General features: G+C 39.4%; 1 protein-coding gene across 3 annotated transcripts in view; it reads right to left on the bottom strand.

Annotated features, from left to right (window-relative positions):
- The window catches only part of nalcn (sodium leak channel, non-selective), a 95,741-nt gene that overhangs the window by 10,782 nt on the left and 60,312 nt on the right, over window positions 1–24,647 (bottom strand). For all 3 annotated transcript variants that reach the window (XM_084724865.1, XM_084724867.1, XM_084724866.1), the window contains 16 exons: window positions 15,086–15,222; window positions 13,134–13,275; window positions 12,829–12,902; window positions 10,184–10,285; window positions 10,007–10,076; window positions 9,756–9,847; window positions 9,468–9,590; window positions 8,319–8,375; window positions 7,615–7,735; window positions 7,391–7,522; window positions 5,882–6,049; window positions 3,826–3,930; window positions 2,482–2,588; window positions 2,268–2,388; window positions 2,044–2,142; window positions 1,847–1,940 (listed from right to left, as the gene is read on the bottom strand). In XM_084724865.1, the coding sequence (XP_084580991.1) occupies window positions 1,847–1,940; window positions 2,044–2,142; window positions 2,268–2,388; window positions 2,482–2,588; window positions 3,826–3,930; window positions 5,882–6,049; window positions 7,391–7,522; window positions 7,615–7,735; window positions 8,319–8,375; window positions 9,468–9,590; window positions 9,756–9,847; window positions 10,007–10,076; window positions 10,184–10,285; window positions 12,829–12,902; window positions 13,134–13,275; window positions 15,086–15,222 (1,744 nt within the window). The remainder of the gene's footprint in view (window positions 1–1,846; window positions 1,941–2,043; window positions 2,143–2,267; window positions 2,389–2,481; window positions 2,589–3,825; window positions 3,931–5,881; window positions 6,050–7,390; window positions 7,523–7,614; window positions 7,736–8,318; window positions 8,376–9,467; window positions 9,591–9,755; window positions 9,848–10,006; window positions 10,077–10,183; window positions 10,286–12,828; window positions 12,903–13,133; window positions 13,276–15,085; window positions 15,223–24,647) is intronic.

Genomic DNA, 24,647 nt, shown 5'->3' with positions numbered 1-24,647 from the left:
GGTCATTGTTGAAGCCCACTGACCCTATATTCTGTTTGCTACTGTACTGTAACTGTACTGGAATTCACAACATTGAAAAAATAAATTTCCCCATTCACAAGCACTTCAGGTCCATGCTAGTTTCACGTGTCAGTGGTGTAGCTTTGAATTTGACAAATGTTGTAATATTTGATAATTGTCACAAACAAATCCTTGTTAGAAGACATCTCTGTTGCAAATCCTTGTCACAACTGTCCCTCATGTTCGCTTGAAAGCAGGCAGTTTAATGAACACAAAATAGAAATTTAAACAGTTCATCCAGTGGCTATGTACTGTCATATGACTGCTGACCACAGAGGCAGTTTTGCAAATACTTTGAGTAGGAGCATGAGTAAAGGCCAGCTCAGTGCTGTAATGATCTGCCAGTAGTGAGTGAGTGGTGCCAGTGCTGAGGGCCTCTGGATGTGGATCAAAGTCAGGTTGATACTGCTGGTGTCAGCGGCACTGCTGACTAAAACTAAAGTCATTGATTTTCTGTTAGTTCTCAGCCTCAACTGTACTAACAGGCGATTTCCCACACTGCCTCTGAGGCATTTCAACTATTCTCACGACTCTTATCACAAGAGGAAGAGCAACAGTGTAATTGTGTAGTAGTCCCATGCTGAAAGGTGATCAATAGCAATACAGAGGTTGCTACAGGAAAAGCTACAACAAGAAACTTTCATAGTGTGTTGATTATGGAGCCCCCTGTGGACAAAAGCAGTAGTTTTCCCACCGCCATGACCACAAAATATAGCGTCAAAAATAAAATGATCTAAATAAAAATCTCCTCCTTCCTCCTTTTAATTGACTAATGCACTACTCACTGAAACCTTACCTTTTTCATTTGATTTCAAGGAGAATCCGACCCAGTGGCAGGCATTAAGAATAACTTTATAGAATTAGCCAATTTTCTCGCTGATGCTCTTGTTTGCTTTTGTAGGTCATATGGAGACGTCAGTGCTAAGTTGAGACTGTTTTGTGACCAGTTAAAACTCACTGCAGTAGCTCTAAGTAAATCCAGTATTCATCTGGTTACTAGCAATGTTATTATAGTTAACTTAAACTATACTAAAAAATAAAATTAGGTGTGAAAAAATATTCAACACAAACATAAAAACATAAAAATAAAAAGTAGACTTTAGGGAAAAAAATAACTGAAATGATATTGTGTGCTTACAAAACTAAGTGTAATAAAATAAAAAATATAGAGGAAATGTGTTCAGTTTTAGTCAGTTTGATCACATTTTTCAACATCACAAGCATGACAGGACATTGGTGCATATATTTGAGACTGGGATGTCTATACGAATGTGAGTTAATTGCTTTCACAGTGTTGTGTTTATACTGCAATTCCTACACTGATTTTTTTTTTATCTTGCCCCTGACAGACACCCACATAATAAAGTTAAAAAACTTAAACTAATCCTGAAACTAATAAAAAATAAGCTAAACTGAAATGAGCAAACTCACTCTGGAAACTAACTGAAACTAAACTGAACAGAAAACAAAAAAATCGGACAAACAAATTTCCCGTAGAAGTCTGTGACATGCATTAGTCAGTGCCTGAGCCATTTGCGTTATCTGTCTACTATTCAGCTTTTTTCATTACTGCTGCTAGTCATCACTTTGGTGTCATGAGGAATGCCTGCAGGCATCAATCCTCAAAGAAAAACAAGGAGTATTAATTGTGCAGGTGCTACTTAACAATGCATCAGCACACGCCCCATGATCAATCAGGGAGTGGGGCAAAGACATTCATAATGTCATGCTTGATACTCTATCGCCGAAGCATTTGGTGTGCATGTTTTCTTTTGTGCGTGAGCACCTGGGCGAGGGGGCAGGTGGAGAGGTTGGGCTATTTTCAGTCGACTCTTCAGATCCTCCCATCTCCTCTGGTCCACTGTTAGAAGAGCAGTGCCCTGATGGTGGGAGACACAGTCTTTGGTACCACATTTTCTAGGTAAAAACATGCACAAAGTAAATGTAGAGAAAAATAGGAGGCAGTATCGATGTGGCTCTTACCTTGTTCTCATTGAAGTTTGCAATTACGACGCCTACAAACAGAGTGAGTCCAATCATGCAACCCAGAAACACAAAGACGTGGATGTAGATGCCATGGATCTGTAGGCACAGAGGTATTTCAGCTGTTTAAGCTGCTACAGTCTTCTTATTATGTAGGTAGTCAGCATTGAAAAAACAATTTGATGGAAGTAAGTGGAAAGGTAAGGTAAGGTGAAGTTCGGTACCGGTCCAACGCGGTGAATAATGACATCTCGGACCTCCACCCAACCTTTGAGTGACAGCACTTCAAATAGAGCCAACATGGCATTTCCCACATTGTCAAAGTTAAAATTACGAGGGTTGGCCCTGAGGAAGGACAGAGTGGACATGTCAATCTCTGGCTGCAGAAAAAAAAAGCAATCTTTAATCAAACAGTAAGAGAAAAACAAGCAGCTATACCAGACTCTTGGTACCCAGAAACCAGGTTTCTTCTCTCCAGCCTTCAGTTTCAGATTGAGGTTTTTGGACACGCTGACATTTATTCGGAATATACCGTGACAATCCTCCTGTAACCAACAACACAGAGTGAAGCAACCATTGAAATAGCAAAACAGAAAAACAGAAAACAGAAAAAAGAAAAAAGGGCCGTTAGTGAGGTGATTTGCTATGTATGTTGTATATATGTTGTGAATCAAACATTTCATTGTCTAAAACGCTAAACTAACAGAGAAAATATGACACTAATACTAAGTAACACATTATTTGAAGATTGTCATTACACTGTCATAACCATGTCATGACAACTGTCATAAAAGACCTATTTGGGACATCTCAGTGAACACAGTTGATGAACACAGCCTCGGAGACTGATGGTGGCCAGTCTGACAACAGGGAATACAATACCAAGGTGGTTTTCTTCCTTGTACCCCCTGGCTGAGTCAGCTAACTAGGCAGCTAGCTCCACAGCTAACCAAGCTAACTAGGTAACTCCATCTTCAGACAACAGCAGACAATGGTTAGCTTACTTTAGCAACAAGTAAAGTGGCTAATTGCTAACTTATTTATGAAACGGTTACAAAAGCATATCACAGCGTAATAAAACTCTATGATAGGTCCAAAATGTGTGACTTTACTTGAAAATATTCATCACACACTAAAAATGATCTTATGACAGCCAATGTCAAAACCAACCACATAAAAAAGCATAACGCTGAAAACAGGTCATGACAAAGACATCGACAGGTTATGCTGTCTTGGTTAATGTCAAGTTGTCATAACAAAGACATCTCAAACAATGTCAACTTTGTATTAAAATGACAAAATTGACTGAATGACACTCAATGGCAACAGTAATAAACATTCATAAAGACTCTTTTACGTTCATGACAAATGTCATGGCATTGTTATGACAGTGTAATGACAGTCTTACGTACATCCATTCACGATATTAATGCATAATATTCATTCCTGTTTACGCCAGTTAACTTGGTGAATGCAGTGATGTAATTATTTGGAACAATAACAATCAAAAAGATTAGATCCAAGTTGTATTAAACTGAAACTCTCCTTAGAAGACTTATTTGAGCGCTATACTATGAAAACATCTGTAAAGGATTTTCTATATAATAAAAGATTACATTGCAATAAGATGGCAGGAATATAATGACTCCGTTTGAAAGTAGAATACAAAGAACCACTGGATTATTGATTTGACTGGGGAAACCCCTTGTACTTCTGCTTCTCAGTAGGGAGCATGGAATGGGAGGGGGTGGTTTAGTGAGGAGATTATGTTTCTTGCTATACCCGTTTAAGGATGTGGGGGTCGTTGCACTTGGCAAGCTTTCCGGCAAACAGTTGAACTCCAAAGCTTGCAAACACCAGCATTAGTGTGAGGAGCAGAATGGAAACCTGCAGGAGAATCAATCAAGAGTTTAAGGCAGACAGTTCAACATAATCCAAGCCTGTCAGATTAGAGAGCAAGCTAAGGATGTCAGACAGCTGTGGATGGAGAGACCTCAGCTGGAAAAAAATCCAAGTCAAACTCAGAGAGAATCAGTAACAATTGTAAGCTTGTGGTAATATAATAAAATCCCTGGTAGGCAAAGCAAAAGGTAAGCAAAGCCCACAAATACCCAAGAATGTAATAACAACAACAGCACAATCCAATAAAAGTGAATAAGATGCATTATTGTACAAATCCTGGTCGTATTTTTGCATGTTTTAAGCCATGCACTATAAATCATGAATACTTTACTGCCAAAGTATATTTTCCAAAGGAGATCATAGTTTTTCTCACATCTCAAAGCTTTTTTGTGACTATTTTCCAAACAGTGTTGCAGTCAAGCCCCATCATTGCCAGCAAATTAAGTTAAATGTTACAATGCAGTGAAGTGAAATGTAAACAAATAAGTGCTTGTCAGATGAGGAAAACACAGGTAATTCTTTATTCTATCGTCAATTAGGTTTCTAATTATATACTTTTCTCCTAATTAAGGGGTCAAAAGTAAGCAAAACAGTGAGAGGGGAGGGAGCTTTGTTATGCACATTTACATGCCTTCAGTGCCTATCAATAGAGGCTAACATGAAATGTACTTTCTGATGAACAAATCCCTCTTTTTGTTTCTGGAGCTGTGTAAATGTAATGTGTAGCCCACCTCAATATCTGATATAAAAACAATGACTCAAATACATAAAACACTACCTTCAAACATTTAATTTCACAGTTTCCTGGATTAAGAATATTGATGTAGAGATTTCAGATGAGTTATGAGTGAAAGCATTGGATAGGATTAAAGCATGTTCAATTTAAAGTCAGCCACTGGCTGATCAGAATCTTTTCTTCTGCGTGACATTTATCACTTGTACAGCGACATATACAACAGACACTAAATCCCTGATGGTCTTTTTGTTTGGGTTGCTCAAACTATTATTTGACTTCATCATTCTTCAGCATTACAGCAAGCCCTCATGGTATAGTCATAGTAAAAAGGGTTACCCTGAGAGAGTGTTTCCCCTCCTTGCTTTTAAAAAATGGATCGATGACATAGTTTCTTGGCTATTGAAGAAATTCAGTATACTCTGTTTATTGCCCATCCCAAGTTCCTTAAGATCTGGAGAACCTTTATTGATCATATTAGGATGGAGGGGTGTCAACCTGGAAACCAAATGACTATTCCTAAGTCCCGCTCCTTTTTGGTCTGTGCTTCAGTTGAACTAGCTTGGTACCCAGTGGAACCTCAGTCAACTTTCTCCTTGTCCTGTTTCCTGTAGCCTACTATGCTATGTGCTAGGCTTGTCTATGAAAAGAAAACCAAATTATGTAAAGGATGTTGCTGGGGGACCTATAAAAGCAATGCATATATATATATTAAGTTAAATAATATTAGCATAACTCTAGCTAACTAAGAAGCTACATCAACCGTTACCTAGCTAATTACATCTGATAGCTTATGTTAGCAAAATGCTGTAATGTTACATTAACTAATTTAAGAAAAACAAAAAAGGAGAACATTAACTGAGGTTCTGCTGGGTATAAAGTTTACTCAACTGTTACTGGAGCACAGACCAAAAAGGGGCAGGATTTGGGAAGGGCCAACTGGCCTTCTTCTTAGGCCTTCCTCAACCTCACTCAGTCTTGGTGGTATGGACTCTGTTTCTGGCCCTCAATCCACTCACAGACATTTCAGTCACTGTATGAACTGTTTTATTTTGCAATTCTTTGCAATATCTCTTTGTTCATTTTTGTTCTCTGTGTTGTAAAAAAAAAAAAAAAAAACATTTTAAAAAGCTGTTAGAGATTAAAATTAGTTAGACTGATCTACCACACACAAATGGAAGTAGCACATGGCTAACCACTAACCAGGAAAATCTCCTTGAATCCTTTGAGGACCTCCCGCACCACCTTCCTCATCTGGGGTACCAGCTTGAAGATCCTGAGCGGACGCAGGCAGCGCAGCATCATCAGCAGCTGAGCCCCAGACTCAGGAGGGACGTCAGGAGGCAGCCAGCACAGAAAGATCAGACTCACCTACAGGAGAACCACAGCAGGGCAACCATGAATGGTTAGCGGAGAGAAAGGCATCCTACAGATCTTACAGTTACAATGTGTTAAAGTCACAGTCTCATTATTTGATTTACATTGAGAACCTTGTAACTGTCCCATTCCATTCCCAACCTGTTCTACTGCAACACCACTGAACAAAGACTAAACCAGTCTTTTGCATAATATCCATGCAAATAGGATGCACATAAGAAACTGAGTTATTTCAGAGAGCTAATAAAATGTGAAGAGATGACAGTGAGGTCACCAAACTGAATGTTAATCATAGTCATTAGCTATTATTTAAATAAGACAAATGACATGTGATTGGTCTACCCTAAAAGACTTTTTCTACTATGAGTCATCCATTATGAAAGTAATATTTTATGTTTCAAGGGATAGTTTTGATTATTTGAGGTGTGGTTGTACTTACTGTTCATCAGTTATATTACCTACAGTAGATGCCTGTTAGGACAGACAGAGAGGGGCACCGACACAGGAGCTAAGCAATGTACTGCTGTGGACAGGGTCAGCAGCAAAATATATTTTAGCCACTTAAAAAAGGTTCACTTAAAAAAAATCTATAGCAGCTTGCTACTGCATGCTAGGTTTAGAATATTTTCACTGCTTTACTTTGCCGTCAAAGAACCTTTTTTGACAGGAACCTGCCGTTGTATAAACTAAATATTGCTCTCTCCAAACCAACCAAACTCCACAGGCAAAATCAGTCATTTTTCCCCCCAGAACACAGCAGTTGCTCATCTACAGCTGCCTCAATAGTTGGCTTGTGTAATGGTGGTCTCCTGTCATAAAAGGCTGTCTGATGGCAAAGTAAAGTGGTGAATATATTCTAAATATTGTGTTTACTTAAACTGACATTTTAACTGGACCTGTTTTAAGTCCAGCTAATGCATTTTGCTGCTGACCCTGTCCACAGCAGTACATTGTTTAGCTTCCATGCTGGTGCGACTCCCTGCTTCTCCAAACTTGGGGGTTGCCGACCAGCATCAGCTGTAGGTAATACACTGACTAACACTGACTATGGATGAGTACCTCATACAACCCTACTTCAAATAATCCGATCTATCTCTTTAAAGGACTAGTGTGTAGGTTTTAGTGGCATCAAGCAGTGAGCTTTCAGATCGCAAATATGTCGCCTCACCCTCTGCTTGCTACCATGTAAGAAAACCTACAGTGGATGCAAAACTTACATACTTATTGTACTGTATTATTTACTTATTTCTGCCATATTCTGCTGATACCTTCTGGTTAATTTTATGCATGGAACCTTTAAATGAAGCAGCCTTTAAAACTGAAGAGATTTCTCACAAGATAGATGAAGATGTCCATGACTCCTCCAAAGTCTCTGATGACCGCTGTGGGGGTGAAGAACAGACCGTCGGCCATGATCTTCAGGTTGAGCTCAATACTCATAAAGATCACAAACACATACTCCCCGATCTGAAACAGAGGGGCGCGGGTTTAACAGCATCTGTCCAATCATGCATGTGCTCACTCGGTCATTCAGCCATTGATCCATCTGCTTTTAATACCTGCAGCGTGGGGACGTGCATGACTCTGGTGAAGGGTGATTCAAACATCATGGAGATGCAGGAGCAGATGGTTACGACAATCATGACCCAGTCCAAATAGGTGACGAGGCCCAGAAGATCGCTGCAGGGACACACACATTAACACAGTTCCATATTTTTTTTTAAAATTACACAGAGAAATTCAGTGTAAGTAGGTCAAGAAAGCTATTTGGTTTGCAAACCAGAAAGCACTCAGGGATAATTCAAGAGAAAGAGAGTGGGGGAGACAAAGAGAGAAGGAGGATATGTGAGGAGCAGTATCAGAAAGTGAGAGTGAATAAATCTGTGTGTGTGTGTGTGTGTGTGTGTGTGTGTGTGTGTGTGTGTGTGTGTGTGTGTGTGTGTGTGTGTGTGCATGTGAGAGCGGACCAATCTCTTCTGTACAGCAGTTACTCAGTAAAAATCCCACGGCACCAGCAGTATCTGATACAAAGGACTGCCTCTGACTTTAATAATCAGACTTGGAGCTCAGCTGAATTACAATCAGGTTGCATAATGGGTGAAATCTATTTCACAGCTCTTCACTTCACAATTTTCATTCCTTACCACAGTTTTGGAGAAGCACAACAGGCAGGCAATTAAGATACAGAATTAATACATATTCTACTGTTGTAGAACGACGAGATCAATAGAGAGAGAAGGAATCAATAATTCATCACACTTACTACAGCTGGTGGTATTTGGTGTTCTTCACTGCTCCTGTTATGGGGTCAGTTTTGGATCTAGAAATGAATTTATACAAAGGAAATACACTGTCAACATTTTGACATAAAAAAGAAATAAAACTGTCTTGTGAGTAAAACTCACACAGGGGCATTCACCACTGCTGCTGTGGATTAAACATTTTAAAAATTGGCACACCATTGGTATCAATATCAATTTATTTGAGCCTTCAATGGCTGTATGTTTTCATGTAAACATTTCATGTTTTCATGTGAGAACAATTTTCTCAGTCCCATACTTAAGAATGCCACGGCCCAATTTGAAATCTGAAAATTTTCTGTGGCCCAATCAAACCTTTAATCACAACTCTAATCAACACGAGACTAATCTTAACAATGATGAGATGGAAGAAACATTTAGTGTTAATGTGACGGGCCACTAAATACTACACATTTGTTAAAGTAGTTCAGAAAATGAAGAATAGCACATGATTAAATCCCATGGCTTTGTTTTCATAGCTCATAGCTTTTAACTGCAATTGCAATAATCAAAACTATTTCATGATAATTTAAAACTTCAAAGTTTTTTTCTAAGAACTCTCTTGGGAATGTAGTCCACATGATGGAAACCACTGTAATAGACAATAAAGACTGTGGCCGTATTGAATTACATGGTTAATTATTTTATTGCATTACTTTTATTTCATTATATAAAAGGACTGCTACCAACTGCTGCACTGTTTTTGTTTTGCAACTGTCCACACATAATTCAAACATTCTTTGCCAAAGGCAATTCATGCTAATTTTTTGCACTGCTTAGGTCATAGCTGGCTACTTTTATTTTATTTTTTGCTAAAGAAGGAAAGCAAAACCAGAAACAAATTTTATATGAACCAAAATGCTGTACAAATCAGATATTTTGTACATTTTCTCAAGTCTTAATTTTTCTATGTTTTTTAATATCCTGATATTTTTTTTATTGTGGAGTTTTTGTTGTGGTATTATTACCTTGAGATTTTGGTATCATTACATTCCTTGAAAATGTTAAATGGTTAACATGTTAAATGGTTAAATCCAATTTAAGAGTAACAAGAGGCTGCCTAGAAAAACTTAACAGCAACATTTTTAGACCATATAAAAGACTGATCTTACGCATTGAAGCGAGCTCGAACAATCATCCGGCAAAAGTTCCTGAAGCGGTGCTCCCGCCCCACAATGAAGAGCGGCTTATCAAAGTAAGGATGATTTTCTCTCAATTCCTCCTCCTGGACCTTTCTGCTCAGCCAAACAAGCACAGAGATGGAAAGAACACTGGTTACTATTGGCCTCTAGGTATCATTGACACAGCAAGGGCTGAATGTTAGAACATAAAATGTTTTGTCAGACATCTGCTTTACAGGCTGATACTGGCCGAATGTGTGTGTGTGTGTGTGTGAATACCGTTTCATTTCTGCTTGTTCTTTCTTCTCTTGGATCATCTTGATCTCACTGTCCTCTCTCTGTGCGTTACGATAGCGTACTGTACTGGAATGCTGAGGAAAGAGAAGAGCCAATAAAGTTATAAAACCCACATTTTGCTAAATTTCTGGGGTTTTTTTAGGCGTGCTATTAGCACGCAGATGTCAGTACCAAACAATGTCCTTTGCACCAAGGGTGTGTGTGTGTGTGTGTGTGAGTGTGTGTTTGCTCACATCCTGGGTGAGTGTCTCCAGGGACTTCCCTCGGCTGATCCTCTGACTAGTGGAGCCATGTCTCAGAGATCTGCAGATACAAAGAGCAGATAGGTATCACATAGTATTATGCAGGTACGTAAGCCTGTTCTTCATTTCTGAGTGTGTGTGTGTGTGTGTGTGTGTGTGCTGTCAGACCTGCGCTCTTGCCGTATATGATGCTGGACACTGAGTATGGAGCGTTCTTTGGCTGGCTGGCCTTCAAAGGATCCACTTAGCATACGCTGTCTGGTACAAGCCCTGAGAAACACGAACACAGACATGCTTTTTCTCGCCTCATGATTGATATAATGATATCAGATTGTGAGTTCAGCAGCTGGAAATCACAACACAGCTGGATCTGGTCCACCTCGCAGCCCAACAAATTATGTGTGGCCTTTGTCATTCTGGGCCCCTGTTTCCCAGAGCCTTCGTAGTGTTACGTGCGTCGTAAGTTGTATTTTAAGGTCTCCCTTAAGGTTGTCCCAACTCTGGGAAACAGCCCGTAACTTTAAGGGAGACCTTAAAATACAACTTACGACACACGTAGCGCTACGAAGGCTCTGGGAAATGGGGCCCTGGTCCATAAGACTAGTGGTCTAGACTGTCATTTTGGAACTGGTTCCATTCATTCCATCAGTCTGTATGTGTGTGTGTGTGTGTGTGTGTGTGACTCTGGGCATCCCTGTCTGTTCTGGCTAACAGCAGAGTCATGTACCAGAACAGAGCTAATGACACTGTGGGCAGCAGCAGTGTGTTTACTTTAATCATTTACAGAGACTCTGAGCCATTACTTGTTTATTGGCAGTAAGCACGCATGAGTGCCTGCGTATGCTGTGTATATGTTTGCCTATGTTGGTGTGACTGCAAGCCTAATTGTTTGTTTGTGTGGAAGATGGCAGGCCAGACAGAACGTGTTATGACTACTGATATGCTGTCTATCTTTCAGACTGACTGAATAAGGGAGGGGGGAGCGAGCCAGATTGGACACGGTGCCGGAGAGCTAATCTACACTTAGTGCCAGCTCTGCCATGCTGAACAGCAAATTATCCATTTACTTCACCGCGACAGTAAATGAGTCTGAAGTGGGTCTGTGTGCGTGTGCCTTTGCCTGTGTGTGTGTGTGTGTGTGAGACAGCATTTGAAGCATTATCAATACCAGAGTGCTGTTAGAGCAGACCTACATCTAATATGCACACACATTACTGTTTTCACCCACAGAAAGACTGGCATGTGTTTCATGTTTCTGTGGATGATGCATACTAAACACATCTATCTGAGGTCTTCAAGGATGGTGTCAAGCCAAAATCTTATGATCTCCTGATTAATAACAAAAGAACACAAACAAATGATGGGAGCTGTTTAAAGTTGTGGGTCAAACGATGGCTACACATGTGGTAGTAACTATTTACAATACCCATCATCAGTGATTGGTAAATTGATAGTTACTTAAACTAAACTAGTTTACTGCTGCACCCTGCAATATATTTTGTCAGTTGAATCAGATTTGGCCTTTATTTATGAATATTTGACAGTATTTTTTTTTTTCAGTTCAGTTCACCACACTCAATTCCTGTATCAGCCTGTTTCATCAGTAAGACTTGAATTAAATGTCTTTCTTCATTATGTGTGATGTGAAAATATCAATTTTTCACATAGTCAGAGAAAGTCAAAGTTTCTCCCTCCAATAGTTCAGTTATAAAATCCAAGTACACCGGAGAACTTCTCTACTGGGTTGCTGACAGTCCTGCCATGACAGCAATTCACCTGCCCTGCTGAAAGATGAAGCAAGGTGTTTTTGATGAGTTTCATTTTGTTTCTGATACCGATGTTAAAATGAGTCATATAAAAAAGAATCTTCTTAGATGGGCAAGAGCAATAAAACAGCTCTTTCTGGTAAAACAAAACATATCTTTATAACTCTTTAAGAAAGGTCTCTCACTGTAGAGATGTTTTCCATAATGTTGTCAGACACTTGGAATAACAATCTGAGCTTGTACTCTGCACACTCTGCAGCGCACTGGGTTGAAGTGGCTGACAGCACATCACCTCTGCTTTGTTTCTATCACTCTTCTCTGTTTCCATCACAGTTGGTTTTGTGGTTTGTGGTGATTTTGAGACACAGATTATAAAGTTTACAGCATTTCATGCCGCTGCATTGCTCTGTGTACACTAACTATTACTACGCTTCAAACTATGATACTGTAGGTAACCCTCTAGCATCAGTTTTACACATGCAGGGCTTTGCAGTCAAGTTAGGTATAATAAATATACAACGTCCAGGTAGACTTTTGCAAAACAGGCACAATATCTACTTGTAATCAGTTGTAACTTTATAATAGCCATCCAAATGATGTTTAAAGATGGTCTACAAATTAATTATTAACCATTAACAAAGTCTCTCTATGATTTCTTAAAGGTTTACAAATCATTTGGTAATCAATAACAAATACTTAAATTAGTATATAAAATGTTATAATGTGTGCAACATGTAACTGAATGTAACTGTGGTCTTCTCTTATCAGCTATGATACAATAAATAATTTACAAACCAATTATTTTATACATACATATATTACACAGACTAATTTAAAAAATAATTATAACATTACTAATAATCAATAAATGCATTCATTTATCATTACATTGTTGTCAAGATTGAAATAAGAATCAACTAAAGTTGAATTAACTATCAGTTCACCATTCATCAGTGATGGTTATGAAGTGTTTAACCTAGATTTCCTTGGACTTTTTGAAATCAACAAAACCATGCTTACTCAGGGGAAGGTGTAGATGTGTCTTACCGCAGGATTTTGTTGATAGTAGTTTCTTTTTCCAGGAGGTTACGAGCTCGGATACTAAATATTGACCTGCGAAGCTGAGAGAGCCCATAGTGAAATTCCATTAGCTGGCAGTTTGTTAAATTTAGTGCACCATCCAAAAACCCACCACGCACACAACAGTAAACATTAAGGACAATTTGCTACTGCTACTGTACTTCTTATTGCTGTGGTTTGTCCTCTGTATTTATAGCCATGAAAATGGAGTCATCACTTCCATATCCACTATCTGTGAGTAAGTGAGTAAGAGACGGAGTGTGTGAAAGTACCTTTTGGTCGATATACTTGTTGTCTTCAATGGCTGAGCGTTTGGAATGGTCACAGGAGGAGGATGAAGCAGAGGGGAGACGCCGGAACAAACAACTGGTGTCCTGCTGCTGACGATCGATGAACTGCTTCATAAAACTCTCCCTAGAGTACACACGATGCACACACACATGCACACACAAACAAACACAAACATAATGAATTGCAAGGCATGGTTTCCAACTGAAGAAATCCATATGCTAAGACATATATGTATAAGCAATAATCACAATTGTATTATACCGCTAAACCATCTTGGTACACATTCAGCTACAAATGATGTCAGTGGAATCTCTTGCTGCAGCAGCCTGGCAGATGGGCTGCAGAGGGGGATTTCTGGGAGAGTGAGGGACCCAGCTGTGCACTAATCAGCAACTAAATGATAAAATTGATTATGAGGTCCACTGTGTTGGATACAGTTTAATTCTACCTAAAACTGCTCTCCTGTTAAACACTGCATACGATACAAAAGGACTTCTTGCAGAATATTATTGGTCACTATCCTCTAGGAGCAAGCCTGAAATCTTTTGCTCTGGTTCTTTTCTTAAAGAAGAGAAATCCTCAACATGGTGGCAACATGAAAAAGTTTAACATCTTTAGTGCTTGTAGGGGTGCTGTTTCCACAATAAACTGGAAATCACTCACCAATAAAACGTTGTTTTTCCCTTTGATTTTCAGTTTGGTATAGGGGATATTGTTGCTCATTTCTCGTGTTTTATTGTGTATTCTCTTCTCTTCTATTTATGCTGTTTTAACTGACAGTCCTTGCCTTAATCTGTATTCAAAGTATGCACCAACATGCCACAGCAAATTCCTTGTAAGTGAAATCCTACTTGGCAATAAAACCATTTCTGATTCTGATTCTGATTCAGATTCTGCAACATGGTTCTTACAGGGGACCCAGGGGAAATTACAACACAGGGCACACATTCAATTCCTCTAATCGGACACAAGCTATTCTCTCTCTGTCCATGGAACAGGAGCAGGATCATCTGACCCTGGCTTAAGTTTTTTGGTTTCTTTTTAAAAAAATTTGAGGAGTGAAAGTTACTTTTTGGACCTTTTTTCTTTTGCAGATGACTGCAAATTTAAACTTAAACATGAACAAGCTATGCTAATGTAAGTCTTGCTAGCTAGCACATGACAATTTATCATGACTGCAAGATCCACATGGCCAAGTCTAAGTACCTCATTTGTCTGTGTTGACACACTTTTCTATTAGAAAATAAATACATTTAATTAAACTCAAATGCAAAATTACTTTGAACTCATTTAAATAATTCAGTTCTAGTGATCAATGGAATAGTTAGCCAGGCTTCTGCAGAAATAGAAATGGACTTCTGTTTTGAATGCACATGATGCCTGACATCTAAATTAATTTGTTACTAGTTAAGCATATAATTGATTACTGTAAGGGATGCTTTTATTTGAGATACAGTGGTTCAGTATGACCTATTTTCCAGTGCTACAATTGCCGCCACCAAGCGGCCAACTCTGACACTTCCACTTCTTGCATTGAATTTAATATTATAATCTCATCCTTATTAGAGAAAATATCAATTGTATTATCAATTAGTGTACACATATATGTTTCTTATATCAAAATCTGAGTAATGTATTTAAAATTGTCTGGTAGTTAAGATGGAAATAAATGAAAATAGAAAATGAAAATAATAAAAAAAAAAAACAAACAAACACAACCAAGTTCAGTTAGTCCTCAGCATCAGCCATGGGTTCAATTTCAGCTTACAACCGTTTGTCCTCTCTTTCTCCAATTTGCTGTCAATAAAGGCTAGAAAGCCCCAAAAAATATCTAAACAAAAAAGATGTAAAAAGATTGTCCCCAGCCTGCTCTATCTCAAAATACATGTGCTGTATGAACTGACTTAGCTTGTGTCTGCCTGTGACTGTGTACCTGATCCTGGGCACGGTGAAATCAGATGGGAGTTTGGAGATCTTCACCATCTGAGGCCTGTTGGGGAACTTCTCAAAGATCCTGAGTCTTAGAGGGAGCTTCTCTTTGGTATCAGCATTGGCTTCACTTTGCTTGAGCTAAAGGAGGGAACCAGAGAACCAGTTTAGACACAAACGAGCAAGAGAAGATACGTTAAAAGGGGAAAGTGAGCCACGTGATGAGAATGAAGAAGGGAGGGAATAAAATAAGATACGAAGGGAAATAAAGACACAGTTGTTATAGTTTGGGTGTGGAAAGTTCAGGGAATTTCAAGTTGCCCTTGGTATTTATGATTATTTAAGCCTGGTATTGCAAGAGAGAACTGAAATGCAGAGGTTTTTACCAAGACTGCAGCTTTACGTTTCTGCCTGATGATGGCAGCAACACACTTACCTACAACACACACACCACATACAGTACAGACAACCACATTTAGGATGAGATCCCACTTACTTTTATAAAAGAATGGAGAAGGCAACAAAAGAAAAAGGAAAAAATTACTTTGGAGTGGTTAATGGAGAACAGAAAAGGTAGCGACAGTTAGAATAATGTGCATGTGTGCAGGCTTGAGCACTGTGGCGCTGGCTGGCGAAATAAAAAGATGACAAAGGGAATGAAACCAATTATTTCCATTTAATTACATATGGGGGAGGCTGATTGAAATTCCCTTGCAGGTATTCTCCGTCTGGGTGCCTGGAGATAACCCCTGATGCATTGCAGATTAGGCCTGGAGGTGAACTGCATCTGGAGCCACGGTGAATGGCAGCTTATCATTCCAAGCAGGAAACCACTGTGAAATATATTGACTGGGCTGGGGGAATGTTTCTCTGTCAGTCATGCCCGTTTTTCTGTCCGTCTACTAACACGTCACGCTGCTCGTGTGTATTGGTATTTTCTGCATGCACTTGTCTGGCTGTGAACACCCAAACGACTGGAACAGCCCCTCATATTTAAGGGATAACAGCCAGGGGAAGAAGGGACCTGACAAAGGAGGGAATGTCTATCCATTTTCTTTTTCTAGGAGACCAAAATGTGGGAGCTTCTTTTTTACCCTGAGTGGGTGAGTGGCGTACTGTGAAGACGAAATTATGCACCAACGTTTGCTTGCCTAGGCTTTCTGTCTATATTCTGACTCCCAAGATAGACACGGGACGGAAAGAGGCAGAGACAGAAGGAGGAAAAGCATGAAACTAAAACAAGTAAAAGAGAAAAGTAGACAGAAGGAAATGTATGGAAAATAAGTATGTGACAAAACATAAGGATGATTACAAATAGACAAGTTGATTGTGATTGTGATCAAAAAAACACACTGTCATATCTACTTAAGGCAGTACTGATTTGAAAATAAAAATGTGTTGAGCAAAATAGCGAGCTTCTATCTAGCGCTGCAGTGAAACTTGTAGAAAGTGCTGCAGTCATCTCAAATACTACCTGTACATTTGGTTGCTGAATTCTCAGCAAGAAAAGCTAAAACCCACAAACAAGCATGCACATGCACACACACAAACACACACACGGTGCAGAATTATTATGGACCATACTGTTCCCAAAGGCCCTAATCAATTGGGCCAACTCAGCGAGATGTAGTTTAGCCAAGGCTCTGCACCCTTATCTGCAGTAGTATCCCATTACAGCAAAACTTTCTGTGCCATGTATTGTCCTTTGTTTCATATCCTTTTCTCCACCTCTCAGAAGAATTTGTTCTTCTCCATCAACGTGAGCATCTACCCACATCTTATTATACGACTGCCCCTCAAAATCTTAGCTTCAACTTCAGATTTCCTTCATTGCATCTGTCCCTCACTGATCCCCAACTCTTCCTTCCTTTCTTTTTCCCAGAAGAGGAAAAAGAAAGCTGCAGGAAGAGGAACAGACAGTCAAAAAGAATTGCTTTTAAAATCTTTTCTCATAAATGGACTGGCGTAGTGTGAGTGGTGCACACGTATGCATTTACTTTTATTTATCTCTTTATTTATTTATATGCTGCATCTGGGGACCCACCTAATATGGAAATAAATAAACCAAGGATGAACTGAATATAATTTCAATTTACCCAAGGAAAACAAATCGGAATCCAATCCATGGACCATTGACATTCTTTTCTTTGGGGACATAGTCTGATGCCTTACAATGTCCAGGAGGTCAATGTAAGACTTTGTCTGCTACATTACCAAACATGCAGCTTCCTTAATTACTGATGCTATGAAAGGCTGCTGAGTAAAAGGTTTACCTGGTGAGGAGGTGCACTCTTACCTTGCCATAGATCACTATTAACTATCTATGCTAACACATGGGGCCATCCATCTGGACAACACATAGAATCAATAAAGCACACATGGACACACAAGAGCGTGGAACCAGAGCACTCACCAACAAAATCTACTCACTACTGTTTATTGGTTTTACGTGCTGAGAAGAGAGATTGTTTTCTCTTGTCTTGCAGTGCACACATGACAATGTGTGTATTTAAACTCACTCAGCATATTTAATTGAGTCAGTGTACTTAAAGTGGCTGTAATCAATATTTAATCAAAAACGGATAACATTACTATATGTATATCTTTATGTGCAAGGTATCACTTGTAGCCCACAAAGACATATTACTTGACTTAAGAGTCTTTCAGCTTGTTGTTGTGGTTTAATTTTTACAGCAAAAAAGCAAAACCTTCACAGCAACAAATTAAATAAAGACAAAATTAAAGGGTAACTCAGGTATCTTCAAATTTTGCCTCTATCTTGGGTCTTGATTCTTTGGGCTCTAAATGAATGAACTGGTCCAGTAGATTGTCTTTTCAGACAGCCTGTTCTGACAGGGAACTGAAGCCAAAGTTATTATTACATTGGTGTCTTCAAAGCCACAAGACACTGGTGGACTTTTTAGATGTTTTAACATCTTACTTACTTTGGTAGTGAAGCATTTAGCAGCTAAAGAGACAAATACAGTATTTCTAGGGGTTGGTGGAGACCCAGACAGAGCTTGGAGAGTATACTGCACTTACATTTGTCAGGTGGACAAAAAATGACCCCAAAATGAATGCTACTTTACTGCTGCTCAGTGTGATTAGGCAACTTTGCAAACAAGTTTGCCATATCAGGTGATGAATCAGTTATGTTTTCATCTTGTGTTTGCTGCTCTCAGGTGTCCAAAAAATCAGTTAGTCCAACTTTAAGTACAAGGATAAGCACTATTTGTATGTGCACATGTGTGCGTTGGGGGCTTGATTAAAAGCATTCGTGGGATCCCAAAACCGGGAGCCCACTATACTTGTGGTGTCTGACCAGCTTTGTGATGCCAAATTGTTAAACCTAGCAACTTTAAAGGGCTATTCGATGATTAAGGCTTGGTTTAAGGGTTAGGATTGGAATTAGGTTAGGGTTAGAGTTAGCACTGGGTAGATGTGATGGGTAGAGTTAGGGTGAGGGTCTAGGCAAAGCATTACGTCAACGGCGGGTCCCCACGAATATAGTAAACCAAGTCTCTGTGTGTGTAGACGAAAATGTCTCTGTGTTCCTCTTTATGTCACAGTGAATGGTTGATAAATCAAAACTGCTGCTTCGCTTGCCACAGATGAGATTTAGTGTATTGTGGTGTAACAATAGAGCTGAGACTAATGTGTTTTGCCTTGAGACCCATTCAGGTGACCTGCGACTGCTTCCCCCTCCATTCAAGCCAATTTCAGGCTCGGCTGAGCTGGGGAGCTTTCCGTCTGGGATTTCCACAGCTTTCCTGACCAACACTGAGAGAAGAGGAAAAACTAATGGTGACCATTAGCATTAGACCAAAGTCAGTCATAGTGATAGCTCTGTGGACGCATGGGGGAAAAGATGAAGTAGTCAGCATCAAAGTGGCCTAAGACAAGCTCCTAAGAAGTCTAATACAGTTTGGTGTGAAAACCTGCGAGGAAAAGCATTTTTAAAAAAAAAGCAACAAAGAAGTAAATCCCTTGCATAATGGCACTGCTTACTATTGTGTTTAGTGTTAATACCTCCATATAATAAGTATGCTAACGTACAAGATACTCAAGCTGTCAGGACAGCTTTATTTCACAGCTGTAGGACCAGCTCAGTTCCTTCCAAAGCATCTCCATGCTGACTGATGATTACTACATTTAGCTGAATGACTGACCCATCTGGATGTTGTACCCTTATCTGTTCGATATCTGCAACCTTAAAAGAGAAATCTGCAATATATTTACTGCAATAAATCATAAAATGGCCATGATATGTCCTCAGAGATTAAGACGCTAAGTTGAAATACATACTACTATGACAACAATGCTACAGCCACAGTGTCCTCCTTTGACATTTCTATTCTGACCCGTAACTTGTGTTATTGTTTGGCTGTTTCACGTTGATTAGAGTTCAAATCAATGACGGATGTTTGCTGAACGAGTAAGTGCCTGTTTATGAATTGTAAAAAGTCATTAATTGTCTTATAAGAATAAGCAGATGTTTTTAGTGGTTAAATTGACTAATATGTTAATGGAGTCTGGCAGGCAGTAAGGCAGTATGGGAGTATTTTTGTAGCAGAGGGCTTTTGTTTTTAGGATAACGGGTTTAACTTTACACTGACAGAAAACTGACAGAGCTGATCAACTTACAGCATAGGACTTGTTGTCACTTGTTACTGTCAAATTACAATATTGCGCTTGTCTTGCGCTCCTGCAGTGTTCCTTTCAACCTATTTTATATACCATCTATGGCTCCAACTTGCTTTTTGTACTGCAGTACTGGTTTTTGGTACGCAATTCCTACATATTGCTCCTTTAAAATCTGTTTCAAGCTGACGACAGCTGACAGAACACTGGATCCAATTGGAAGAGGAAGCTACAGGTTTAATATTAAACTTAATATTAAACTTAAAGGCTTTTAAAAACTGATCCTCCATGAACTGCAAGCAAACAACTAAAAGCTCACTGGCAGCACAAAAAATAACAGTCAAAATCTCTCTCAAGCATTCCACTCATTGCAGCATTTTAAAACATGCCTTTATAAAATGCACTAATTATTGACTCTGATTACTCGTTTTATCTGTGTAATTCCTTTGAACTCTCTGATCAGTCCTGTGAAAGTCCCTCAGAGGCATGCAAACACAGAGTATGAATATCTGTGAGGGTAGCCAATGGAACAATGGCAAACTGGTGAACAGTTGCCTACAAAACTGCTGCCCACACACACTCACCGAGTGCCTGTGGGAGGATGTACGTACAGTCATCTGCATTTTACCATTCAGACATCAGAGCCTGCCATTCACCGACCACAACAGACAACAGCTGTGTATGTGTGAGAATGTGTTTGTGTGTGTGTGATCATAGACTGCACATGTCAGTATTAATACAACAGTCTTACTTTCAGTGTAATCCATCATTCAGCATGGTAGTTACTTATCAGCACGGTGGAAGAAAAACAGAAATTGTATGTACCGTGTCTGTGTTTAAAATGTGAAAAAAAATGTCTCAAAACATGTGAAACAACTAACCTACTTGCACTCCACATTACCTCACGGTCTTGGTTGGGTTCCCCAGGCCTTGGGCCAGTCCAGCTATAATACCCAGGGGTGGAAGAGCTGAGAGTGAGTTAGCAGGGTCACCCTCTCCTCTCATTAGCTGGGTAATGAGCCATGGAGCTGCTGTAAAGCCACACAGCCTGTAAAGCTCTAATAGCTACCTCCAACACCCAAAACAACTGCGGATTCCATTAATACCATTGCCTTAATATCCAATATAGCAATCTTCCGTGTGACTTTGGATTTAGGTCTTATGCTATCATGACTCACACCATGTGCAGTACAGGGTTACCTCTTTTCCCATGTTACCTGCCTGTCTTCACTATACACTAGGGGTGTATCATACTGTTCATGATACAGTATATAAATATATATTTTAGCATTTTGCATGAATGCTATCGTCAATCGGTAAGTTTACAAAAAACAGTTAACAATCTTAGCTAAATGAATATATAACTGCAGCAAACAAGAAAAAACAAGTCATTAAAATATTTTTTCCCTTTTCAAAATAATTTTATACGTGGTAATGCTGCATGTGTTCGTGAGCCTCTGAGTGTGTTAGTGTGTGTAGTCATGCTAGCTTTAGAACATGGCAGAGCCACAGGGCCTGGAGTGTCTTCCAATAGAAAACTGAAGGTGACATTCAAAAGATAAGAACACATTGTATTGGGATTCTCCAAGGGGCACGCTCTTCTCTTCTTCGCTCCCTCTGTCTTCCTCGCCTTTTCTTCTCCTGCACTAAATCCCTAAATAAGTCCTTGGTCCATTAAATCGCGCAAATGGAGGACAGGCTTTTAGTTTAATTCATAAATAATGAAATCCTTGGTGGGAAGCCATAATACAATCACTCCATAAAGCATCTGATCAAAATGAATTCTCCTTAACAAAATGTACATTCAATGCCGAGTGCATTCTGAATCTAAAACATGGTGGCACAGAGCAAAGAGCAGAATGCACATGTACAAACATGCTACCCCACATGTACACACATGCACGTACCAATATTGTGAACAATCAGCTGTTATTTGGACAGAGTTGAGTCCTTATCATGTCGCTGTTGCCACGGTGACACTGTATGTTCCTTTTCACAGCTGTGGAACAGTGACCTCTTCTCATAAACCTCATTTCTACCCAAAGCAAACATCCTCTCGTTCCTCTCCTTCTGTTCTCCCTCCTCTCCTGAGTGTTTATCTCTTCCTCCACCTCTATCACTCACTCCATGTCACTCACCCACCTCCTTCTCCTCCTGTTTGATCTCTCACAGCCAACGCCAGATCATACTCTGTTCAACTGACAAATATGGAACAAGAAGACAGATGCAAGTCAACTGATGACCACACGCTGTCACTGCCATGCTTCTCTCCACGCCAACTTTGACAAGCCTGACGCACTGGCGGCAGCAATCTGATTACCTCTGTCTGTGGTCTATAGAGCTCCCCGCAGTGTTTCTTTAAGGATGTTCATCTGGTTGTGAGCCATCCCTCACAACCATGTCTGTTAAACTGATAATATATTGGAGATCTGAGAGAATAGTCATCCATCATCATCCATCATAGCACAACTGAAGCCAATATAGACTTCTGTGGTACAAAGAGACACACAATTATGAACACACACACCCATTTGTCTGGTACAGCCATAAATCTTTGACCAACAACAAATCATGACTCAAATTGTATGTGTAGGCTGCGCACTAGATGGCAGTATGGTTAGATGATACAAGCTATAAAGCAAATAGTCCACTTTATCATTTCTGCAGCTTTTAAATGAACCTCTCGAGGTCAGATAATCTGGGAATCTAATATTTACCACAACAATTATCCTCAAGTGTGTGCAGAGGAAATCTTTCCCAAAGGCCATTGTGGCTCTGGCTTTACAATAACAAAGGCCAGAGTCTACTGGGTACACACATGAACAGAGCACGACAGATCCAATTGTATCACCTTAAAGCATGGCCAGATCAGGAAATGAAAGAAATGCACTTGTGCGAGTGTGTTCTCCCATGTACCAAATGTTGGAAATCGCTCTGCTGTGACTGTTTCACCTTTCCTCTCTGCTAAAACAGAGCCCAACCGACACAGGATTTCTGAGACAGATACAGGTATGGGTTGTTTTATCCACTTTCTGCACATGTTACAAGCATAAATACACAATTGCAGCTAACCTTTGTTGTCATCATTAATTTTAAACATCAATATAAATGATCACACAGCACAGTTGTTGACTGTTGTTCAACATATTATGAGCTGTGATCAAAATTCATACTTGTTCAGCTGTACAACAACAGAAAACAGATGTTAAAGAATAACTACCCCTTATCAATAAGATGCTGATTCGTACAAGACTAATATTATCAAGGGTAATGTGTGGTGGAATTTTTACTTTACAAATAAAAGACACGGCAGAGTTTCAGGGGATTTAGATCACAGAATACCTCCACAATTATAACAAATTAATAGAGGTCCCCCAGGTAATACTCCCTTATGAATAGGGCTTTAGAAACTAATTATGTGGGGTATGTTCATCTTAAATATTCTAATTATTTAAAATCACACTTACTATCCATATAAGACAAATAATTTTTCTATGAAAACCTGCATTTTTTATTTTACCAAGTATCCTGTATCATAAATACAAGACTGCTATTTGTAGCAAACCAAACTGCTTGAAAACTGATTGACAATTCAGGAAGTTATAGTGATTTTAATTGTTAATTAATTGCCCTGCCTTTATAGATGTACTTGCATTAGGAATCTTGACTTCTCCTCACCAATATGATGGCAGTGTCGCCACATTGCTCTGGTGAACAGCAGCTATACTAAATTATAGTAGAAATGAAATTAAGATTATATTTAGTCAAAACAAAATTTGTCTGCTAAAGACCCTGGAGTACAGTTCTACATCACTGCAGCAAGGTGAGAAACTCAACAAAAACAAGATATGCAGCAGGTGTGACCAAGCTACATGCTGTGTGGTTTATTTTTCATATGAATAATAAAATTGTCAGTGCTTTCTGGTGGACAAACAAGGTCCTATTCAAGTAAGTAAAATATCATTATCTCAAATCTATCTGCAATGCCTGTGCTCCAATTTGCTGTCATTCATCATCTGACATACGCTGATATCTGCGACATCCGTAATAAATAATAATTCTGGCCCAACCCTTTCATCAATCAAGCTCTACACCGCAAACAGAACTAGCACAAAACCATTGCTTGTTTATAGAATATACATTACTCTAGGTATGTGTACAGTATGTGTGGTGGCTAGTCGCATTGTCTGCTTATAGGTCGAGAATATTTCTGTTTTCATTTTCTGTTATGATGAGCACTTAAACATGACCTTAAGATGATGAAGGAGCACAAAAATTGAGACGTTATCACTCATTTTGGACAGATTGCCAACAGAGAAGAAAACCATTCCTGCGCCTGCAGAGCACATATGTCCTCTACAGACTGATACACCCTCTGCTCTGCTCATAAGAATCTGGCAGACTTTGAAAAAGAGAAAGAGAAAATGTCAAAGGACGAGTGAGAGGTCTCAGGGCTCAATGTAAGAAGAAATCAAATGTGGGTTTGTCTGCAAGGTAGCTACACTTTTAGCTTTTCTCGCTCTCTGCTTAGCTTTTTACTTGCACAATTTCCCAAATGTGCACATTTCCCAATGTGCTCCTATGACTCATCTACCTGGCCCGAGGACCTGTTTGATTGCCAGACATTTTCACTTTCACACACACCGAAATGCAAAAAATTAGTGTGTACGCAAATACGCACACACAGATTTATCACAGCTGACAATTCATACCCATATACACAAACAGAGGCACACACACAAACACACATTATCATCATCATCTCTGCCCTTAGGGGTAAACACCTTCTTCTATTTGGTTGATATCTACCGGCACAGGATAAACAGTTTTCCCTTTCCTCGCACCTCCCCGTGGTCCTGCAGACATTGCTCTGTGGACAGGAATGATTTGTTGGATGGATATGGGACATCAGTCTCTCCCATCAC

Source organism: Lutjanus erythropterus, chromosome 8 (assembly GCF_056507025.1).
Source record: "Lutjanus erythropterus isolate fLutEry1 chromosome 8, fLutEry1.hap2, whole genome shotgun sequence".
NCBI classification, from domain to species: domain Eukaryota; kingdom Metazoa; phylum Chordata; class Actinopteri; order Lutjaniformes; family Lutjanidae; genus Lutjanus; species Lutjanus erythropterus.
The sequence above is the reverse complement of the archived record's forward strand: the minus strand, read 5'-3'. Positions and strand labels throughout refer to the sequence as shown.